General features: G+C 40.5%; 3 protein-coding genes across 8 annotated transcripts; 2 read left to right on the top strand and 1 right to left on the bottom strand.

The window, feature by feature from the left end:
• Positions 1-696: 696 nt before the first annotated feature.
• LZIC (leucine zipper and CTNNBIP1 domain containing) lies at positions 697-22,471 on the bottom strand. 5 transcript variants are annotated; one of them, XM_042882992.1, is made up of 8 exons: positions 8,551-8,862; positions 7,757-7,900; positions 7,121-7,256; positions 6,056-6,154; positions 5,829-5,924; positions 4,371-4,452; positions 3,457-3,519; positions 697-3,356 (listed from the first exon to the last, which is right to left on the bottom strand). In XM_042882992.1, exons 2-7 carry the CDS (start codon positions 7,855-7,857, stop codon positions 3,461-3,463), a joined length of 573 nt encoding a protein of 190 aa, XP_042738926.1. In that variant the 5' UTR covers positions 7,858-7,900; positions 8,551-8,862; the 3' UTR covers positions 697-3,356; positions 3,457-3,460. The 5 variants fall into 5 exon arrangements, with proteins under 5 accessions (XP_042738926.1, XP_042738925.1, XP_042738923.1 ...); XM_042882991.1 differs by lacking the exon at positions 8,551-8,862 and adding an exon at positions 22,317-22,471 and having other exon boundaries at positions 697-3,519; XM_042882989.1 differs by lacking the exon at positions 8,551-8,862 and adding an exon at positions 8,953-9,019 and having other exon boundaries at positions 697-3,519.
• NMNAT1 (nicotinamide nucleotide adenylyltransferase 1) lies at positions 9,077-16,076 on the top strand. 2 transcript variants are annotated; one of them, XM_042882985.1, is made up of 6 exons: positions 9,077-9,209; positions 10,809-10,921; positions 11,068-11,247; positions 11,725-11,908; positions 12,572-12,717; positions 13,304-16,076. In XM_042882985.1, exons 3-6 carry the CDS (start codon positions 11,124-11,126, stop codon positions 13,702-13,704), a joined length of 855 nt encoding a protein of 284 aa, XP_042738919.1. In that variant the 5' UTR covers positions 9,077-9,209; positions 10,809-10,921; positions 11,068-11,123; the 3' UTR covers positions 13,705-16,076. The 2 variants fall into 2 exon arrangements, with proteins under 2 accessions (XP_042738919.1, XP_042738920.1); XM_042882986.1 differs by lacking the exon at positions 10,809-10,921.
• Positions 18,063-20,002, top strand: RBP7 (retinol binding protein 7). Its single transcript, XM_042882993.1, has 4 exons — positions 18,063-18,198; positions 18,841-19,019; positions 19,290-19,391; positions 19,764-20,002. Exons 1-4 carry the CDS (start codon positions 18,126-18,128, stop codon positions 19,812-19,814), a joined length of 405 nt encoding a protein of 134 aa, XP_042738927.1. The 5' UTR covers positions 18,063-18,125; the 3' UTR covers positions 19,815-20,002.
• Positions 22,472-22,814: the final 343 nt, after the last annotated feature.

Raw genomic sequence — 22,814 nt, 5'->3', positions numbered from 1 at the left:
AAAAAAAATAAATGGATATATTTGTATTTGGTTCCCATTTCTGTTATTAAGGATACAGCCTTCAACACCTGGTAGGGTGTAATTAATACAAACGTCACATCATTAATAGGGAATTGTCTATCAGAATGAACTTAATTTTAACAGGAAAGGTAACCTGATGAACTAATAAGGGATTTCTTAAAGGAAAAATACAAGATCTCTTAAGACAAAGGTAACTTGTTACTTCTCCATTTAAGATCAAAGAAGGAAGGAGTGCAAGGACACAAAAACAGATCATTTGAAGCTTCACTTTGCTCTCTAACACTTTTTTCTTCCCTTTTTTTTTGTTAAGCTCAGTACAACCTCTAGGTTCACCCTATAGAGAAAGAAGATGAAACAAGGGATGTCATACACAGCCCAAAAGAACTCTGGGCAACTTTGCTGAATGTGTTTAAAGCTACTGAACTTCACAATTTTTATTTCAGAAGTAAAATGATAAACAAAAAACAAAGCACTTTTAATCTTCAAAGTAATGTATGATCAATGACAGCTTCACAGCACTTGATTGTCAAGCATCATAATCTGTATTTTACTCTGGGAGGAAAAGATGCATAGAGAATAAGTGATCTGCCCGGGTCTAATGCTGAAACAAGGATGGAACTCAAACATCACAAGCTTGTACATTAAACCACAAAAATCACACTTCCATCTAGAAGCTTTTCTTTTGTCACCAATTTTTATTTGAGCAAATGATTATTATAATAAATAGAACACTTTTTTTTCCAGCCCCTGGAGAAACATCAGATACACTGATGGAGGTACATCTCAGAATTATTTGGCTGTATCTTCAGCATAGCACACCAATTACCTTTCTACACCTCTGACATTCATTTAACCACTTCAAGCAGGTTACCTTAAAGAACTATCTGCTAGGGCCAGCCAACATATAAATAGCCTCATACTGGCAACACCTTCCTGGTTAAATTACATTTATAGCCCAAACATCCCACAGGAAATAACCAGCCTCTGGGTTAGAGCTGTGCTTTCTGGAAGGGAAGTTTGACTGGGTAAACTGAATCTTTCAATCGTCTTCCCTCTGCCTCATCTTTGCCCACCTAAATCACAAGGGATCTTTTCAAGAGGAGAAGCAGCACAACATTAAGATGGTACTGAGTCAAAGATCAGTTTAATGGCAATTCTACAACTGCCTGCAGTATGGGAAGTTTGGGAAAAAAAAAAAAAAAAAGCTCAAGTGTTTGCAAATCAATTTTAAAAGTTTTGTCTAGAAACGTACACCTCCCTTAAACTGCAAGGAAAGATTTCCATTTAATTGCACAGTAAACTTATTGTGATCTAGGGGATTGCTGAGAGATTTCATTTACATGCTAATGCTGCAAGCAGTTTGGGAGAGGGAAAAGAGTTACTTAGCACCAGTAATGAGCAGAAAAAAAAAGAAGGCAGCCACAGTCCCCATGGACTGTTTTGTTTTTAATATCTTTAGACTGTCTAATAACACCTTTAATAAGCTGTTCTCAGCTATAAAGCTGCAGTCAGCCTTTGTCAGAGAAGATAATGCTGCCCCAGACAGGAAAACAATTCTGATATGATGCACAAAAGACCCCCATCTAAACAGAAGTTTCTTAAAAAACAGAAATGAGAAAACCATTAGTGCAAGAGGCAAATTGTGCAGCCCATACTGCGCATTCTTCCACTTCTGAAAGACTAGATTTCAAAATGTTATCTATTTCAGCAAAAGTATTCTAAAACTCCCATTTTGCTGGTTTACTTTACTCCAGGTCCTAACTTACAATTAGACCAACTTATTTACAATGTACTCATCCCCTGTAAATGCCATCTAAATTAAGACTGATCATATTAATTTTCTGTTTATAGTTCACGTTACCCACTTATTCTAAGTGACAGACATTAACATTGCAGTGGGCCATTGAAATTTAAGACTTCATTCATTCCACTTGGTTTAATGGCAGTTCTCACTGAGGCTCAGGGTCTTGCAGAAAAGCCTGTGATACTCACACAGTAATTCCACTATATTAACTACAGGATTCCTCAGAACAGCAGGTCACCTTCATCCCTATAGATCCCATCTATGTCCTTTTCTCTAGCTACTGGTAGGGCAGAATAAGGAGAACAAGTATGAAGTTCAATTAAGAAACATCTTGTTGTTTTTCCTGATAAAATTAGATCAGTACCTGAATGTATGCCAAGGGTAAAGCAAGCTTGAAATGCAAACTACAAAACCTAAAAAATCTGAGGCTTCCAGTGAGCTCAACTAATTCAGTACTAACAAGTATGGAATGACAATGTGAAGGTGCCAGTACAGCAAGAAAAAGATATCAAAGATATTTCATACTGATTTCACAAAGAAATACGAAACATAATTTCTCAAAAAGTCAAACAGATCTAAAGCCCCAAGTAGTATTTTCCACAATCAGAGCTAAACATGTGACCAGATTTTAAATCCTCCTATGCTCTGAAATGATTCAGGGTTTTAACCTCCCTGTGGAGGCACTGACCTCCCCCTCTGCACAGCAGCAGCACCTGGTAATTAGACAGCTACACTTGCACCAATTATGTAATGAGACCTTTCTCCCCTTTTCTTTTTTTTAAACTTGTTTCTACTTCGTTGCTATTCTGTGCTACCTCAGAAATCCTGGGAAATAACGGTAGCACACAGTTCTATACCCAGAGCTCAAGTAAGAGGTCAACAGAAAGGGCTTTCTCATTGCCATTTCCTAGCAATGCCCCGTCATTTCAATACAAGAGGTTAAATTACTCCAGAAGTCTCCCCACAGGGCTTCCATTGTTTGTCAATCACGGCCGGGACACAATGGCACTCATTCATGTGCACAGCAAACAAGTAGACAAGGGCCAACCATCAGCATACAGTCTCATTTTGGTTCTTCTGCAAACAGTTTGTAGAAAGATGGCATTTCAAATAAACCACGTCAAATTTTCAAATATGCAAATTCCTAGTGTATAATACTTAGTAGGGAGCCTGAATGAAATTTAAGAGTTTGAGAGCCATTACAATAATCACCCCCAAAACAACTTACTCTTTAGGATTGCTCCTGAAAAAGATTGCCTGTTACAACAATATGCAAAAAGAGTATGTTTTAATAGTTAGAGAAATACACTTTCAGAACAGTTGAAAATAGCTGATTCTTTTCAAAGACAGTCATAAGAAGGTTTTGTTTTCAGAGTACCACTTAGTGTTTAACCTCAGAACTTATGTTACTGAGGGGTACGCAGACACCAATGTTCCAAAGTGCACTTTAAGGCTGCTTACTTCATATCTTCTGCTTAAGAACCCAAGAGGCTTAAGGTTTGGTGATGGGCTGTTAGTTTTTTTGCAACATCTTAAAAATAGAAAAAAAAAAAAACCAAACTATTACAATATGACCAAAGTCCAATTCTGCTGACAACAGGAGAGACTCGAGTCTCACAGGTCTCACACATCTCTTCATTGCTTTGCCTTCTCTACTTCAAAGTTTGCTAGAGCGAAGACTTTGTCTCCTGATCCTTTGAGAGGAAAAAAACATTTTTATTAGTATTAGTAGAAATTGTATTTTAGAGAATTTCCTTATAAACAAATAAAGCAAAACATCCAAGATCAAAAGAAATCAAACCTACATTTTGAAAACTGGAACACCTGAGCTCGTTTAAAGAAAAAAAAAGGAGACATGCAGGATGTGACAGGTCTGAAGCTAGCTATGCAGAGAGCTTCTAATGAAGTATCCTTCTGAACAAAGGGATTCCCACCTTGCCTGCACTCTCAGAAAGAAGAGTTACTGAGAGTTAGGTCAGAAAACCAGTTCATTTGTACCCTGACCTACTCTGGCACATTCCTGCCAGTTATAGTTCTTTCATCACAGCTCTAACTGCACTAATAGAATGAACTGCCATGCTTACTTAATGTATAATGTAAGTGAACTTTTGGTCTTGTCAACATGATTAGAGTTATGACAATCACAGCAAGAAGAGTGCTTTAAACTATATTTTGACACTGTGCCAGTAACTGCAGAATTCTCTGCATCAAGTAGAGAAAAAGGCTCTCCTGAAGAGTAATTAAAAGTACTGTTTAACTCTGAGAGTGATATTGTTTGCTTGAGAGAGAGCATTTAAGCCTTCAGCATTAGGGAAACATTCAGCATTCTATGGCCAGTTGTTACTTGGTTTAGCTGCTGCATAGCTGTTCCCTCATTGACAATGTATCACAGTTTCATTGTTAATAAAATAGAAAAATGTACATCAAAAATTACTGGCATCAATCTTTTGCTTGTATTTTCCTTTCCACAGAGAATCACTGGCATTTGTATCTGTTGCTGTTCAAAGAGGCAATGCAGCCAGGATTTATGAGAATGAAAACTCACCGAGGTCAGAGGAGACTTTCTCAAACTGGCTCAGGGCTGCACCTGCATTTGCTGACAAGAAGGTTTCATCCTCTTGTGTCAGCTAAATGAAAAAAAGGTCATAACTGTGAACTTGCTATCTTACCTGTGCATATTCCCACCATCTATAAATATGAAATACAACAGATTACAGGAGCTATCAACTTGCAGCTTCATCTAATAGTAAAAGCCAAAGTAAAAATGCAAGCTTCTGTCCCTACCACTGAATTTCTTCCTCAACACTGTCTGTCAGCCACACAAGGGCAGCATACACATAGCACTAAGTCTCAGGAGCTCCAGCGATCATTTTGGATTAAATGGTCACCCTGCACCTCTGAACCACAACTATGCAAAGGTTGTTAATTACTTTTGTTGTGACGTGGTCCATACAGAAATGAGTTAAGATCTTCATGTGCTTTGTATCACCCACCAGCGAGAGCAAAAACAGCTGCTGCCAGCTTTGACCACATTAACAGTCAATGACCTAGAAAATGGTCTGTTCCTCACAGCGCTGTGAACCATCAGTGACATTTACACATGTAGATTCTGCTTTTATGTTTATGCTCTGATGTCTTGGTGACAGATGCCCATAAAATATTTATAATAATGAAGCAATAATCTACATCTGGAAGGTACAGATATTCTGTGTTAAAATTTGCTCATTTGAATAGCCTCAGATCAATATTCTGACTAAATTAAAGCAGAATTAAACATGTAAAGCTATTCATTGTGTTTATATCAGTTTCATACTTGAGAATAGAGGCCACAGTAGACCACCAGGTGAGAACTGGGGAAAAAGTATTAGTTTCCTACTTCAGCTATGTTTTGTAAGCAGGCATCTAACTACTACACATTTAGCACTACACTGCAGATAAACATGTATCTATCAACTATTTTTTTTTTTAAAACCTTCAGAACAGAACTGTTACTATAGGCAGTCCTGCATGAAATAGACTACTGACCATTTTAAGAGATAAGGAGGCTGTCAAAGCATAACACAGAGGCTTGTGTGAGGTGGCCCAAGGAACTCATAACAGGAGGGTTACATATCTTCATATATTTTAGGTAGCAGTTTTAGTTAGCCTTTCTAATTATTGCCAATTTTTTTTTTTCCTCTGACAGTCTAGCAATAAAAATATTCATAGTGAAAACATTTGCTAATGCACTCCCTTGATCTTTTCCATTACATTTCCTCACTAGGAAAATATAGCAGAGATATCAGCAACCCATTTTCTTCATATACCTTCAACAAGAAGAAACAACTTCTCTTCCTCCCTCTAGTGGTAAAAGAAAAGTGGTTTAGTACAAGTGCTTCAGGGCGGTTACTGCCACACTTGATGATCATTAAGAAAGTTATAATTTCTTATTTTAGCCCTTTAAAATCAATCTGCAGTATATAAACCAGCTATTCACCAGCTAGCTATCAAACCAACACTTTACCTTCTCACCGAGCTTCCTGAGGGCAGTCAGGATTTCAACTTTCTGTTGTGTGTACAGGTCTCGTCCCAACTTCCCGACCATTAGGTCTCGGTCCATCTGTACACCAAGGGAAAAAGAAGTCAAAATACTTTAAGCTTCCCAGTAATTCCAATCTCTTCTTGCAAACATTACAAATTGAAGCATCTAGTTCAAATGAACAGTTTTTACAGTAAAACAGAAGCAGTCACCTCTGCCAACCTTGTCCTCAATTGCCTTGGTTGTTTCTTTGCAAACATTCTAATTACTTCTGGAGTTTTAAATGCTTGGCTGATGGCTGCCTGTATTGCCTGCAGGGAAAAGAAGAAAAATGACCAGAACTAATAGCAATCATAATCTACAACTGCATGAGAAGATTAATGAAGGCCGGAAAGCATCATTAATATCCTCTGAATCATTTGATAAGAGAGCTTTTCTTTGTTTGTATAACCATAGAACTGAGATGAAAAAAAAACAAAACATTTGTTCAGGGTTTTAAAAGGTCCACTAATTGGTGCAATCATTCTGAGAAAAGGATATGAAACTTATAATTAGAATCTAGGTCTTAATTAAATTCCAACATCTTCCTGATATTAACATAACACACGTGGATGTGCTACGCTATCTTTAGCAGTTTTAATACCCATACTGATAACTACAGGTCTTCCAAAAGTAAGCAGAATGTAATTGATGGTGCCAATCTCCTGCCATTCAAACTCCTCTGGGGAGTATCAGAGCTGTTATATTAAATCTCACCACATGTTTGGACAAACCACGATGTCTCTGGAAACAAAAACTTAAAACATCTGGCTCAGAAGAAACGAATCATGCTTTCATTAAACACTTGAAAAGACAAAATGGATCAGAAGTTTGCAAGTCAGAATAAAAAAGATCACAAAGGAACTTAAATTAGAGTCACTTCTACAGCCTTTGCATTTGGACTCTGAAACACAAACCAGTAACATGAGCACAGGGAAATGTTATCTTCACCCTTAGCAAATAGGCACGAACTCTCCACATACCCAAAGTCCTGGATTTTCCTTCACATCTTTTATATTATTAAATACACATATATTATATATATATATAATGTTTTTCTAATATTCAGGCCTTGCTGTTTCCCATGTTTTTTCCTCTCCAATAGTAGGTTTCCCACGTGCCTGTCTAGATATTACAGAAGACCATCTATATCTACTGTTTCACTGAGTCCAGACAGAATTCAGCCTCATTTTAGGTAACACACAGGGTAGGCAGATCTGAATGAGAATCAGACTCACCAGTTGCATGCCACTGAGCTCATCCACCAACGTCATATCTCCAGACATAATCTTCTTCAGTGAGTCATTGATCTCACTCAGCTGTTCTAGAGTTTCTTTCTTGGTTTCTTCATACTCATCTGCATCTAGCTCCTCTCTAAAGAGGTTCCAATGAGTCATGTTAATTCATAGAATTAAATCTGAGTTGTAACATGGAGACAAGGACATGAGGATGCACCATGAAGCATACTTCCTCATACATAAAAATTCACAACCAAAGCATCTGTAATCGTAAGACAAAGCAACAGGGACATAAAAGTAACTGCTATTAAAAAAGCATAAAAGTAAAAAAATCCCACTGAAATACAACATTTCAAAGATGACATTAATGATTATTTTTGCCCCAGTGTCCTGGTTTCAGCTGGAACAGAGTTGATTTTCTTCATAGTTTGGTACGATGCTTTTCCACAAGGCAACAGAATGACCTCAATAAAAAGATTTGTTAAAGTCACTTTGACTACCTGACACCTTATCATAATTAGAAAAATAGAATCACTACAAAACACAAACCAAATGCTTATGAAAGGTGCAGTTCTCATCTGCCAACAATTTCAGAAAAAAATTCACCTTTAAGAGGAAAGCATCCACTATTATTACCTGCATTCCTCCAGATCTTGAAGTTGCTGCATTAGCCTGTCCAACTGCTCTTCCAAGTTTTGTTTCAGTTTACTGGTCTCTGTTGTTCCTCTTGAAGCCATTTTCAAGTTTCATATGAAAATTTTAAGTTGTCACATAACAGTCCTAGAAAAAATAGTACTTTATGGCTGTGGGTCAACAGCTTGAGATGGGTTTTAAAACGATTCCAGTACCAACATATAATACCTCAATGATGGAATATCTAGTAAAAGCACTTTGAGACACCAACAACAGAAATACAGAAATGTTAGGCTGTTGGTTTGTTCGGTTATTTTTTTGTAGAAAAAGTCATACTCCAGATAATAACTCAAACAACCATTGCACATGGAAACATTTGTGAAACCAATCACCAAATACTGATATTCTCATGTCCTTTAGACACAACAACAGGCTCTTACTAAATCTTTCAGGCTGGAGAAGACCCTTAAGATCATCATGTCCAACCACCAATCTGATACTACTCCATCCACCAGAAATCCATGCCCCTAAGCCTCCTGTCCATATATCTCTTGAAAACCTCTGTGGTGTGTGACTCTGCATTGCCCTGGGCAGCTGGCTCCAGCACCTAACCACCCTTATCCTTCCTGGTGTCACTAAACCTCCCCTGGTGCAACTTGAGGCCGTCACTTCACATCCCAGAAGTACTGTTCAACCTCTTCATCTTCTCTTCAACTGCCCCTCGGGGAACGATTCAAGAAACAGCAACCCAGACTGAGCTTTCTGAAGCGCGCAAACACCTTAAATAAAATCGTCACCCGTAGAAAACTAGAGCGCTCCAGGGGAAATTCCTGCTTTCTCGGCTGTTCAATAGGCCGCAGCAGACGACCTAAACGGCACGCTCGGCAACGCCTCGCTTCCAGCCCGGCCGAGCAGCACGTCCTTCGCTTAGCAGCTGCTGCTCGCGCAAACCGCACGAGGAAACACGATCCTTCCGCTGTTATGGCACGGCCGAGATAACGGAAGGGCTGGGGGAGGAGACACGAACGGACGGACAGAAGCGCAGCCCGCCTCTCGCCGCCCGAGGCCCGTCTGCAGCTCGCCTCTCCCTCAACGCTCCGCCGGTGCCGGAGGTGGGGAAACGCCGGCCCAGCACGCGGCCTTCAAGCTCGGCTATGCTCGGCCCGGCCCACCGCGCACTGCCGGCCCCGCAGCCTCACCTGCGGCAGGCCGGCGCTGCCGGGACCGCGGGGAAAGGCGCCGCGGCGGAGCGGAGCGGCTTCCGGCGCGCCCGGCCAATCAGAGCGCGGCGCGGCGCGGCCCGAGGGCGCGGGGCTGATGGGGTGAGGCCGGGCCGGGAGGAGCTGCGCCGGGGCCGCGCTTTGGCAGCCTTCGCTGTCGTGGGAGGAGACTGCGGGGACGGAGCCGCAGCCGGCGTGCCTAGTGAAAAGTTAACGCAAACGGAGACCGATATTCTGTAAGTATGTAAACGTGCTTAACGAACGAATAAACGAATAAACGAACGTTTGCCTCTAAAATACAAAAATAGGCCAAGGTGTGATCACCGCTGCCTGCTCATCCTTGGATGGAAACGGGTTTCAGAGCTGGGCCGAGATCTGCCGTGGGTATGGCCTGGATTGCAGTGCGGTGCAGCTAAGTGCCGTCAGGGCTGTGAGCAGCACAGCTATTAGCGGTGGCATCCCGTATGAGCACGGTGGGCCTATAAACACGTACGGACAGGATCGTGTGCATCACAGAACATCTATTCCTCCTTATGAAGAAGGAAACAGTCTAGGCTGTCCTATGCTTACTTGAAAATGTACTGACAGCAGCTGTGCTTCGTTTCTTCTTGAGTCTCTACAGAGGCACCAACATTGAGTACTTGGCATGAGGGAATATCGCCAGCAGTCTCACACCCAGCTGTTCATTTTGCCATAGCGCATGCACACAGAGCTCTTCCCAAAGTCAGAGCTGTACCAAGGTCAGTTCGTGGAGAGCAGATCCTAGCTGTGAAGGTGCTGTGCAGGTTCTGAGGATGACAAAGCAGCAGTGGGAGTCACAACAATACCTCTGTCCTCGGCTCTGTTCTCCACAACAACCACATGGCTTTTTTCTGTGCAAATAGTCTTCAAAAGAGCGTGCCAGTGCAGATGAGGAAACAGCATGTGCAAGTGGTTACACTGCTATCATCAGTGCAGACACACAAGGTGACTGTGTGTGAATTAATAGCTACCTGCTTCTAAGGAGACATTAGAACACCAGAAAAGTCACGATACATTTCCATCCTGAAATCTTCCATTATTTTTGCCCTTGCTCTCTTCTTTTTTTTTTTTTTTAAACAGTTTTTCCAGTTTGCAGGAGTCACTTTCTTTACAAAGGGAGACCTTTCTGCATTACAAAGACAAGTTCAGCTCCTTCCTTGCCTGTTCCCATGGTAATTCTTGTAGTTGATGCTAGACTCTATTCCTACTTACATTGAGCCCTACAAATGCTGAACTACTCAGCAGCAATAAGGAATATTTTAAAAGTTTGTGAAACTCCTGAAAGCACAGAGAAGTCCTAAAACTTGCAAAATGTACCTCATAACATGCCTTGCAAGAATTCCTTCCATTCAAGGGCTTTTTGAAGTTAGTAGACAGAAGCTGTTTGAAGATTTAGCTGTGATGAGATCTCAACACTGTGGGGGCAGTGAGCATCTCTGCCTCTTTGTAAAGGAGGCTGAATGTGAGGCTGACCTTGGGATTTTTCCAGGCATTGATATTACTATAGAAATAAGAGCAAGCTATTCAGCACTCAACACAGACGCCTCAAACATCTCACAAACAGCAACAGCAGGAGGACAGCACATAATATATTCCAGTTTTCATTTGCTTGCCCTGCAGTTGGGGGCTTTAATGATGTAATTAATGATTTAATGATTTGTTTGTTGTGTTGCTATTTTTTGTGAGCTGTCCATTGTCACTGAGCTTCCTGAAAATGCCTCCTCCTCTTGCATGTAGGAGGGACACACAACTGCTAAGATAACATACAAAGCAAATCCAGCTTCACACATCTATAACTTTTGTTTTCCTCCTAGCATGCTCATTTCTGTCAATATCCCTTACTTCTGAACTGCAACAGAAAAATTATTTCTGCAATGTGAAGTCACTGTTGTCACATCATTCTACTCAGGGATTGGCAGAAAGAAAGGTGAGCCTAATCTGTTAAAAGATGGATAACGTGGTATCACATGAGCCATCACAGGCCAGATACTAACAGAAGGAAAACAGTCTTCAGTTTGATCTTTAAATCATCTTCACGTGAGTAGAAATAACTACTTTGTAATCTCCTTGCAGTAACCAGGCTGGTAACTAGAACCAACCTTCTGCACTTGGCTCTGTGGCCACAAGGAATGGCAATGGAAGATCCCGACAGGAAGACAGAAGTAGTGCTGCTGGCCTGTGGGTCCTTCAATCCCATTACCAACATGCATCTGAGGCTATTTGAGCTGGCTAAAGACTATCTCCATGAGACAGGTAGGATGGTAATTTATATCATTTAAAACAGCTCTCTATTGAGATACTTACACAGCTATTTTTGGAAAACTAATTAAGTATTGAAGCTACTGAGCGTACGTCATTCCTACTAAATGCTGTAGGCTAAATACATGAATGAACATTCTCATGTGTTTGCTGCCTTTTACTAGTTGTAATGAGCTAGGGCACAGGTTCTTTGATTTTTCTTTCTGAAATTAGAAAGGCACAAGTAGATGTCATTAAATATATATTTCCAGCACTTCTTACTAAATATTTAATTGTGCCACCTCATACAGTGGCAGAAATATACAGTACTTTTCCACTGGGCTGCTTATAGGATCTGTTACTGGTGTTCTGAGGGACTACAGTGAATAATGGGTGTGTAATGCTGTACATACAATACTCTGGAAATAACATCTGCTCAAGCACTTTCTGTGTTCTTGTGTGATAGGATGATGCGTTTTTTTTCCCCAACAGGAAAATACAAAGTAATCAAAGGAATAATTTCACCAGTAGGTGATGCATATAAGAAGAAGGGTCTGATCAGTGCTGATCACCGAGTAACTATGGCAAAATTAGCCACCAGTAACTCAGATTGGGTGGAAGTTGATGACTGGGAAAGCAGCCAGAGTGAGTGGTTGGAAACAGTGAAAGTTTTAAGGTACTTTTCTGCAAATCCTAAAAATCTTAAGAACCAACAGAAGGACAAGGAATGCTGTTAGCTCTAGATGTTAGAATGATAGCAGGCTAACCCCAAACCACACTGAATAGACTCATTGAAGTAGAAAGTACTACTTATATAAGTATTGTAAACATAGGATTGCACCATTAGTCCAATAGATACACAAAAGGAGCCCATGAACAATTTGTATGTTTTTATTTATTTTCTTAGGATCTATTCAGTTTTTGTGCTGAAAATATATTCCTGAGGAAAGAAAAGAGACTAGAATAGGGTGTACATAAACTATGCAAGTTTCTCTCACTTTAGTTTGTGTTACACTGCCCATTTGTGTATGTAAAGGCTGGCATTAGGATCATTTACAGTAATATTTTCTTACATTTTACTCTTTTAGTCATTGTTCACTGAGGTTCTTCTTAAAATGAACTTCAGTTTAAATAAAGCCTGCACTCATTGCTCTGACATCTTTACACTTGCACCATCTTACAAGCCAGCTCTCACAGCTTCCTCTTCCAGCAGCTCCCTTCTTGGATGGGTTTTCTGTGCAGGTGCTACAAGAGGAAGTGGTGAAAGGTCATTTAGTAGGCTCTATTTAGAATACTCTTCCCTGTATTCTTCTGTATCTGAAATACCTCCATTTTGCAGGCACCATCATGAAAAGCTTTCATCCCCTGATGCTACCATTAGTCTGCAGAATGCTTTACCTTTAACAAAGCCAGGACGGAAGAGGAAACAAGAACCAAATAGGCACGACCCCATTAAGAAGAAAAATCAGAGTCCAGATGGAAAAAGTTAAGTCTGTTTGCAAATTAAATGCTTAACAGTAGTTGCTATTTCAAGGGAACCGTGCAGATGAGTAACTTCTTTCCATGCTAGTTCTAGTTGTTGATTTCACTGAAGGTTATTCACCAAGATCCCATAGCATGCAGCAGTAGGCTTTGTAACAAGACTGTAAGAGTAAAATATATCAGACATAAAAAATATTCAAGTTAATAGAAATTCAGCTGGAAAAAGTCAGAGCTATCCATTTCTTCTATACCAACTTTGCTATACTCCAACTACAGCTAGAATTTTGGAACATAAACTATGAATGATTCAAGAAAGAAAGGAAAATAGTAAACCTCAAAATTCAGGATGCATCTGGGTACAGGGTCATTTTATGGGCTTCTGTAACCTTTTTCTTTTCTGCTCAGAAAAATTATATATTAAAAGGTACTAACTGTAAGTTATATGCTCTGAATCTTTTTTATTTCATTCCATTGTCTCATCTTAACCAAGACAAGAGAGGTAACCTAGATATTAAATGTCCCCATCACATTAGCTAACATCTGGCTACCTAAAGCACACCCTGTTTCTTACTTATTTCTCTGCCTTAAGATGTCCCACAGGTTAAACTGCTTTGTGGAAGTGACGTGCTGGAATCCTTTGGGATCCCCAATCTGTGGAAGTTGGAAGACATCACTGAAATTATGCAAAATTATGGCCTTGTATGCATCAGTAGGGCTGGGAACAGCATTCAGAAATTCATCTATGAATCTGATATTTTGTGGAAATACAAGAACAACATTCATCTCGTGGAAGAATGGATCACAAATGACATTTCCTCCACCAAAATCAGGAGAGCACTACGGAGAGGACAGAGCATTCGTTACCTGGTGCCTGATGTGGTGCGGGCATACATAGAGAAAAACGATCTGTACAGCCTAGAGAGCGAAGACAGGAATGCTGGGGTTACCTTGGCTCCTTTACAGAAAAATGCAAGTGATTCTAAGAACTAGCAGGCACTTCACAGATAATTTGCTTTCTGGTGTGAAAAGATAATAGTCCAGTACATGAAGATGGTTTTTTTTTTTTTGTCAGTAGCAAGCAAATTGTACAGCTTCAGTAGATGTGCAGCTGCTGACAAGGTTTGGTTTGTTTAACATGGGGGCCTATATATTCTTCATTTTATAAAATCCAGTAATAAGATTTTCACATCTAGACAGACTGTCACAGTTCAGTGAACTAAATACAAGAATTTACCGTAGTGTACGAGAATTACAAATATGAACAAAGCAAATGAAAGTGTTCTGATTTAGCTCAGACTACTCTGACTGCTATTTATGAAATAGGAACACAAATAACTCAGCGTTATAAGTAGCAAAGTCATCTTACTTGAAACACACCACTTCTGAGGGTAAATCTGCAATAACTAATTTTTTAAAAACTGCTAACACATAATGCAACTTGAATTATTTGGCTGCATGCTGTAGAAGGAAGAAGCTACTGCTGGGTGCTAGCTATACCATGCTTTCAGTTGCTTGCCTTTCAAATATGAGGCCTGTTTGTTTGCTGTCATGCAATCTGCAGCTCAAATGCCTCATGCTTTAGTTTTTCATTCACATTTCCAGAGCTCTAGATTAAGTTCAGCAGTATTTCTCAAATGAGGATAGACCTACCTCAAAAACTGGTTTATAGCCATTGATTTAATGGCTATAAGTTAATAACAGCATAGTTGCAGATTCTCATACCATTCTCCTTTTATTTCCAGTTACAACTGAGCCTTTACTTTTAAGCCAAACAGAGACAATTGTTTGCTGCTACTGGAATTGAGAAGAAATAGTGGGATGCTAGGAACATATATAAGCAAAATGGTTTTCTTTGCTGGAAACCTGATTTAGAATCTAACAAAATATTGTCTCTATTATATCTATAAACTAGAGAGGCACTATGAATGCCATGGCAATTGAATTGTACCTCCCTTTCTTCGCTGCCATCCCATTTTTTTTTTTTAAGATTACGTGCTTTACTAGAAGTGTCAAGGTTTCCAAGATGCTAACAGCTCAACAGCTTTCTCACAGTACCTCTGCACAGCAAATTTGTTCACATTTTTCAGATTCACAAAGCCAATAGAATGAGAGATTCTGAGGTGTGTGCAGGGCTCCCGTAGGAGTCAACACTTCAGTGGGAAGAGCTGTAGTTTGCAGTGGGGCTAGGATCAGGGATGCACACCTGGAGCCTCACAAAATATTTTGCAATTACCACAGAGCAGAACCCCTGTTCTAGATTCAGCCTGCATATGTGGCCATTACAGAGAACATACGAGATCAAAACCGAATCAGAACTAAGCAGGTCATCTGTAACTGTATGGTGACATGAAGTAGCTCCAAGGCTTTTTTTTCCCCACCCCCGGGTGATTCCTGCATTAAATGTGCTCATTCCACTGGAGCTTAGGCAAGCTTACACTGTCTTGATAAGGAGGCTGGGTTCGTGCATAATCAATGGAACTAATGGTACTGAAGGACACGTTAAGCACCTCTGTCATGCTTCAGCAATCAAAATGCCACTGAAGATTGAATTTGAACTATATTAGTGATGGTGTATGGGAAAGAACAAGATCTGTATTTCTTTTCTGTCTGCTGTCTCTGTGGCAGATAAGAGCAAAGAACAAGATCTAAATTAATTACTCAACTCGATTAGTGTGTTTCTGAATAAACAGAGCAAATCTATTGAGTGGGAAAGCAACCTATTTCTGTGGTCACTTTTCAGCATGAAAATGTGCTTTAGATTTACTCTTCTAAGTAATGACACTGGTGTGTATGGATGTGCTTTGTGCAACTCTAAAGAAACTGCATATTTGAAAGTAATAATAATAATTTAATGCTTCATGAAGCACTGATTATCAGACACTACTTCACCGCATTTTCATGTAGTTACACATGATGGGTTTTTCAACAGAGTAAATTGCATGTAATATACTAGTTTTAGTCATTAACCAAATCTGATGTCTGTTGATTGCATGACTTTTAAGAGGGAAGAACATTATCAGTAGAGTTTTTTCCATACCAACCAGAATATTGTTCAAAAACTGCAATGAATATAGATCTTCTGTTTTACCAGTGAGATCCAGAAGCCTCCATTACAACACTGGGAGTAAGCACACACAGAATTTAGTGTTCTAATCGGTTCTGAATAGTAGCATCATAATTAGTGAAGCATCATTTTGCAAAATGATAAAGTAAAACTTCCATGAGTGGGCTTTATCTACAGAGAATTTATATTCTTCAAAATGTAAAGTTTGTGAATAATGCAGTTCATTAAACTTCTATAAAGAAGCTACAATGTATTCATAGATGCTCTGTAAAATAAATTGCCTTCTTTTCTTGTTTTAGTTTTTTTTTACATTATTGCATTTGATTCTGCACTAGTAAGAGAACAGAGGGCTCTTATATCACACGTGTAATTCAGATTGAATTATTTTACAAACGCTACAACAGCAATAGGAGCACTTTATCTGCTTCTGAGTTGTGTTCGATGCTCAGTGCTGCACAGCAATTAAGATAAAAATGAAAAAATAAGAGTCTTGACAAGAAAAACAGGAGAATTTGTAAGGGAAGGATAACTGAACCATCACAGGACAGTAGGTAGCTCTTACAAAAGTTCCACAGCTGGTTCCTTGGATTAGACTTGAAATAGTAATGCTAGGACCCTCCATAAGTCTTAGTCTGAAATTCTGCACCAATGTAATGTTTCTTTCTGTAAACCCTGGCAATCTGCAGAATCTTCGTATTGAACTGCAACTTTAATCCAGATTTCTGCAGAGGCTTTATCCTAGTACTGATTTCTCTTTTCTTGGAAGAGACAGGAGCGCACAACAGAGCTCTTCAAGTATCACAACTTCGTAGTAACAAGTTGTGGGTGAAATGTTACTGTCTGAGTCCAGGAAGAGCATTCATTTGCATTCCTCTGTGCCAGTCCTAGTTAAGTATATGTTGGAGAACAATATCCATCCGCAAACAGGAAAGAAGCTTTGACGTCTTCATTTCCTACCCACATGATTCTGTGAGTCATACAGGTCAAACTTTGCTCCAAAAATGTAGCTAAAGTTCAGTGAAACAATCTTCTCTGCAAAGTATTATCCTTTCGCTCAGACTACCCCGAATAGATAAAAGTAGCAGCTGTGAGTTCTCTCATTCAGACTCAAAGCAGCAAGTTCTCTTCTCATGGAAGACAATCATTCAGTTTAGAAGGGACCTTAAAGGCGATCTACTTCTAACCCCCTTGCCATGGGCAAGGACACCTCCAACTAGTTCAGGCTGCTCAGAGCCACATCCAACCCAGCCTTGAGTATTTCTGGGGACAGGGCCTCCACAGCTTCTCTGGGCAGCACCTTGCAGTGCTTCAACACCCCACAGTGAAGAAAATTCACTACATCTTTCTCATATTTAACCAAAATGTACCTTCTAGCCTAAAGCCATTACCCTTTGTCCTATAACTACATGCCCTTGTAAAAAGTCTCTCACAAGCTCTCTTGTAGGCTCCCCTTTCAGTTCTGGAAGGACGCTTTATCACCTCCTCAGATCCTTTCCTTCAGGTTAAAGAAATGCAACTCTCCTCTAGAAAGCTCACAGACACAGCTGTAGAACTGTGAACAGACCTCAGGCCTCTAGATCTGTCATTTCAGCCTCAATTGTTACATAAGCTTCCTGTCTGGTAAAGTACCAGAGAAAACAGAATTTTGCTTTCATTCTGCACGTTGCCCATGAGTCTGGGTCTTGGTTCAGCCAGAACATAAGTAACATAAGTAAAGAAGTCAGAACATCAACAGATAACTGTGGCACAGCAGAGCTATGTTGAGGATCACATCAGAGAATAATGTGCAAATAAGATTTGCCTTTCACTTTCCTGTTATAGCTGCTAGACAACAACGCTGCCCACTGTTCACTACAGACACAAACCAGTGAGGTATACTGCTCACTTCTACTACACTGAAGTACAGCTTTAAGACTTACTGATACAGCCCCATCGGTAGATCTTTTCAAAAAAGTATTTAGATTTCAAATCATAAACCCTCAGACTGAATGTGGACACAGGAAATCTTAGGAATGACAAACTGTGTCCATGACACCTTTTAAAAGATACAAGATAGACAGAAGCTGTTTAAATCAGTTTTTGGTTTGTGCTGTGACTCTTGAGTTAATAACATTTGCTCCATACAAAGATTTCGGAAACAGTGAACTTTTCCCTCCAACCCAGGCAATGCTCATCTACAGATATTGCCTTTCCTATTGGCTCAGCAGCAGTACCCCTCCCCTCCACCATCAATGTTCTCAGACACAATCCCACCCATGGTCTCTCATATAAGGCCTGGTTGGAAATCTGTTTCTTTACTTCTGCTTTTGGACAGGGGTTGACTGTAACTCCTTCTCACAATCTAGCAATGCCTGTGGATTTCAGTGGAACTTGGAACCTTGCCAGTAATGACAACTTTGAAGGCTACATGACAGCTTTAGGTAGGTGAAAAGACCTAATCCTATCTTCTCTCTTCCCTTGTGAGGGGCCTCCTGCATTTTAATTGTTTGAATTCTTCTAAAACCTAGATATTGATGATTCTCACCCCTGCCCAAAACATAGCAGAGGATATTTACTAGCTGGTTATTGGCACAGCATTAGCTATTAGTTCAGCCTACCACCTAGCTGTCCTTGCAGCCTTTAGGAATGTAACAAGTACCAGACTGAGACAAGTAGAACTTTCGTACACCTTTCAGAGACAGGGAAGAGCTCTCTGTCTACTGAACTTCTTTTGCTTTTCAGGACAGACTTACAGAAACTGCCTCACAAAAAACTATGCCACATCATTCCTTTCCTCTCTAAGGATAATGAAAGACCATTTACTATTATTCCTTGTAGCTAATAAGTAGGGAGTTCTTGGAGTCTGGGTGTATGGAAAAAGACCAAATGTTCAAGAACGTGCCTTAAATGTGGAACATAGCACTGCTGGGGGAGTAGAAAATAAAAACAAGAACAACAAAACCAAATTGCAGTAAGTCAAACCATCCCTAAGAAATGCTTCTGGAAGCAATACAGGTAAATCCCAGCTGTCGGAACACTCAGTGAGCAGTACAACTCTCACTGGCTTTTTTCTTCTGTCAAAGGCATTGACTTTGCAACACGCAAGATAGCAAAAATGCTGAAGCCTCAGAAAGTGATCAAACAGGATGGCGATTCTTTTTCCATCCATACTACAAGCACATTCAGAGACTACATGCTCCAATTCAAAATTGGTGAAGAGTTTGAGGAAGACAATAAAGGCCTGGATAACAGAAAATGCAAGGTAAGACTGAATAATTCAAAAATCAGTGTGTTCTTACAGAAGGAAGATGCTGTAGTTCACCTTGCTATCTGGATTGAAATTGTTTTAATAATACTATTTTTAATATAGATAGTACGGTATAGATGCAAGAGCCTCAGCTAATGATCAAAAGTTCCACATTCCCTCAGCAACAGTATTTAATTTAGGTACATTTTATCAAGGAAGAAAGGATACTGTCTACTAGGCATTTCAGAACTGAGGTAACATAAACACTTGGTTTCTTTTTAACAGAGCCTGGTTACCTGGGACCATGACAAACTTGTCTGTGTCCAGGCTGGGGAGAAGAAGAACAGGGGCTGGACTCACTGGCTCGAAGGAGATGACCTCCATTTGGTATTTGATTTCCTTCTGAACTGTCTCTAGGTGACAAAAAATGCAACCTGTATTGTAGTCATAATATGCAAATTGTCTTCTACCTCAATAATACACAGAATAGTACATAAGGAACCCATTTTGCTTTCAGCTAGTTTAGCTGAATCACAGAATTGTAGGGGTTGAAAGGGACCTTTAGAGATCATCAAGTTCAACCCACAATATAGTTTTACCATTTCATTCTTATTCATCTTGCACAGCCAAATGCAGAACGTTAAGCATAACTTAGCACAGCAGCTCAGTGATGGTCAGTGGGCATAGCAAAATATGTCTTCTCCTTTGGAGTTCCTTTGGTTACTATATATGGGTATTTTTTGTTTGTTTGTTTTGTAGGAGCTTCGTTGTGAGAATCAAATATGTAAGCAAGTATTCAAGAGAGCTTAAATATCAGCATTGGTTCCAACATGGAAAGACAGCAGGAGGTCATGCATTCTGGTGTCCAGTGATAACTGAAAATACAAAACCTGATTTCTTTCTAAACAAACACTCTGTTTCTGTCTCAAGAAATACTACTGGTTGTTAGCAGTGTCAAAGATCTGATTTTTGCTAATAAACACCACAAAACATCTTAAGTACCTGTCTTCTGAATGTGCTTTGGAGAGGGGAAAAATCCCCAGTTGTGAGCGATACGGTGCTTTGTGGTTAACTAGTCACCTAGATCAAAACAAGAACCATTCCCCCTTCTAAAAGGGCATGGCAAGATCAAACAAAACAGGAAGTACAGCTTAAACTTGAGTAACTCTAGGAACGGTAAAAAGTTAAGATTCCAACCAAGGATGGAACTTTACTGTTTAAAATGCTTCTCTCCTTAAGATACACACTGGTACTTTGGGGGCAGTTAACTGCTCCCACTAACTCTCAAATGAGTAATGTGAAGTCTTGCTTTGTTTTCATAACAATGAAGTTCAGTTTACCAGAGGAAGTCAGTCAGTGACCACATCCCCCGATAACAAAGATAGGTCTGAGCAGTCACATAAGTTTCAGTCCATGAAATAATTTGATGCTATCAGCACATATAGAAAGTAAAAAATAATGCTGCTCCTGGTGAGGCTTATTCGCATGTATTTGTTCCATTTGCTAGCATACTTTACTACGCAAAAATTCACCAGGTCAGAAACAAGAAAGAAGAATAAGCTCATGTAAATAAGTGGCCAGATCAACTTGTTACACATGTGAAATGAGCTGCTACATCTCCTGGGTAACACTAACAGCACACAGGTCCTATTGCTGAAGTTTAATCTAAATTACTGAGCTTCAGATAGATTTAATTAGGATTCTGTTTTTCACTCAACTTATCCTCAAAGCTTTTAGAGATAAGTAGTACAACTCATCATTTAGGTATCTCTTCCTCACTTTCAGCTCTGTTGAAGCTGGGAAAATTTTTAATTAGATCAATATCCCAGATAACTACCAGAGGACTCGAAATGTGGCTTCCAAAACAAGAAGGAAAGTCCTGGTACACCTTAGGAGTCAGGACAGGGACATTTGGAGGACTGGGAGTAAAACATGGAATATATTTCCTGAATTCCAACGGAGTATTCACTTTGGAACTGAGAACTGCTTTTATTTGCTCGGAAATGAGATTTATAATACCATAGAACTTAATATAAATGACACTTTCATACAGCAAACGTGCTCTGTCACCTCTACCACTAACATACTGCAGCAGTCACAGACTTTGCTACTCCATTAGATGACACGACTGCAACAGAAAGCATTTTCATTTAAACTGTAGTGATACCCTACAGCAGCACTTCCAGTGTTAAATATTGCAAATACGTTCAAGTCGCACAGTTTAAAATCATGTATTCCAATCATCTGTGCATGAGAAACACCACAGAGGTGGTGACAGCATTAAGAAGTCTGTTAGTACAAAGAGAGATAATTAGAAATCAGAGAAACGTAATCTTAGAAGCTCATGTGACTATAAATATCACACTTTGGTAGTAAGGCTACTATAGAGAAGGTTTTACTATTAAAAACGTAGAAGAGTTGCTATCAATTACATTCCTTTTTTACATTGCTACCTTCCTACTTCAAATGGATGATTTGAAAGCAGACAATGCTACGCCCAGCTCACTGGAGGATGATTTGTAGTTGCTGAGGAAGAGACAAGCAGCCAGGGACAGAACTGCTCACAATAAATCAACTAAATTCACACGCTTTAAAAAAATACAAATTAACCATCTTGAAATGCCAAGTGAAAGAAATGAGAGAACAGTTCTATGTCTTGTAACTGAGGAAGAAAAGAGACAGTAAGGTAACTTTCACCAAGAAACTAAACCAGGATCCCCACAGCTCCAGAACTAAAGGACAGGAACAGAACTCACCAGGGAGGCACCGGGTTTTATTCTAAAGTGTTTCAGCTCCATTACCTCACCACAGCTTTGTTGGCAAAACCCCTCCAGCAACCATCTGTTGCATTTTGCAGGCAGTGCCAGTGCTGAGAATGTGACTTTAAGATGTACAGAGCACACATCTGCACAGAGCAGATGGGTGAAGGGCTCCGCACTCCTTCTGGACCTTACAGCTACAACAGACAGTACAAATTCAAAAGAACAGTTCAGATTCACGCTCCATTGAACATTTCTTTTAAGCACACGTGGAAAAAAAGTTGCACATGGTTTATGGAGGTGTAAGGAACACAAGCACAAACACTATTAAGGTTGCTGAGTTTTACACCTAAACATTAACTTCTAAGACACACAACTGGGGGTAGTTCCCTAACAATCCCCCTCCTGTATTCCATGTGTAGCAGCTATCCTTAGGCAAAGAAAAAGGAAGAGATAGAAAGGAATATTTTACACAGAAGTATCACTTCAGGGCATAACGAAAGGACGTGATACAGAAAAGCTTGCGTTGTTCCACGGGAAGAAAACAAAATACCTCAGGTTCAAAGGAGCCGGGCAAAAGTACGGCAGCAGGCTCCATCCCTTCTTGGTAACGATGAAGTAAAGCTCACGGTGCCTTTGAAGAGAAGCGGGCGCCTCGACAGCTGGCACGCCAGTATTCCCACCTCCAGGTAGCCAGCGAACGATCCTCACACGGCTTCCCGCCCTTCCCGCCCTTACGGCCGCCCCCGTTGCCATGGCGCCCCCAGGCCCCGCCCCTCCGCCGCGCCACGACGCGCCGCTGCGAGCCCCGCCCCTCCAGCTCGCCTCCCGCCGCCTTCCGCCCTTCCCCATTGGCCGCCGCCGCGCGCGGCCCGGCATGCCCGGCTCCCTCGGAGGCCTCATGTGACCCACCCCCAAGATGGCCGCCGCTGCCGCCCTCTTGTTTTGATGAATAATCTCTGCGCGGGGCAACGGCCGCGGCGCGGGCGGGAGCTGAGGCCGAGGGGCGCGGGCGGGCGGGCGCACGGCGCGCGGCGGGCGGCTCCTTCAC

This window comes from Lagopus leucura, unplaced genomic scaffold, assembly GCF_019238085.1.
Source record: "Lagopus leucura isolate 7727_CA_CO unplaced genomic scaffold, USGS_WTPT01 Super-Scaffold_100037, whole genome shotgun sequence".
In the NCBI taxonomy this organism is placed as follows: domain Eukaryota; kingdom Metazoa; phylum Chordata; class Aves; order Galliformes; family Phasianidae; genus Lagopus; species Lagopus leucura.
The sequence above is the reverse complement of the archived record's forward strand: the minus strand, read 5'-3'. Positions and strand labels throughout refer to the sequence as shown.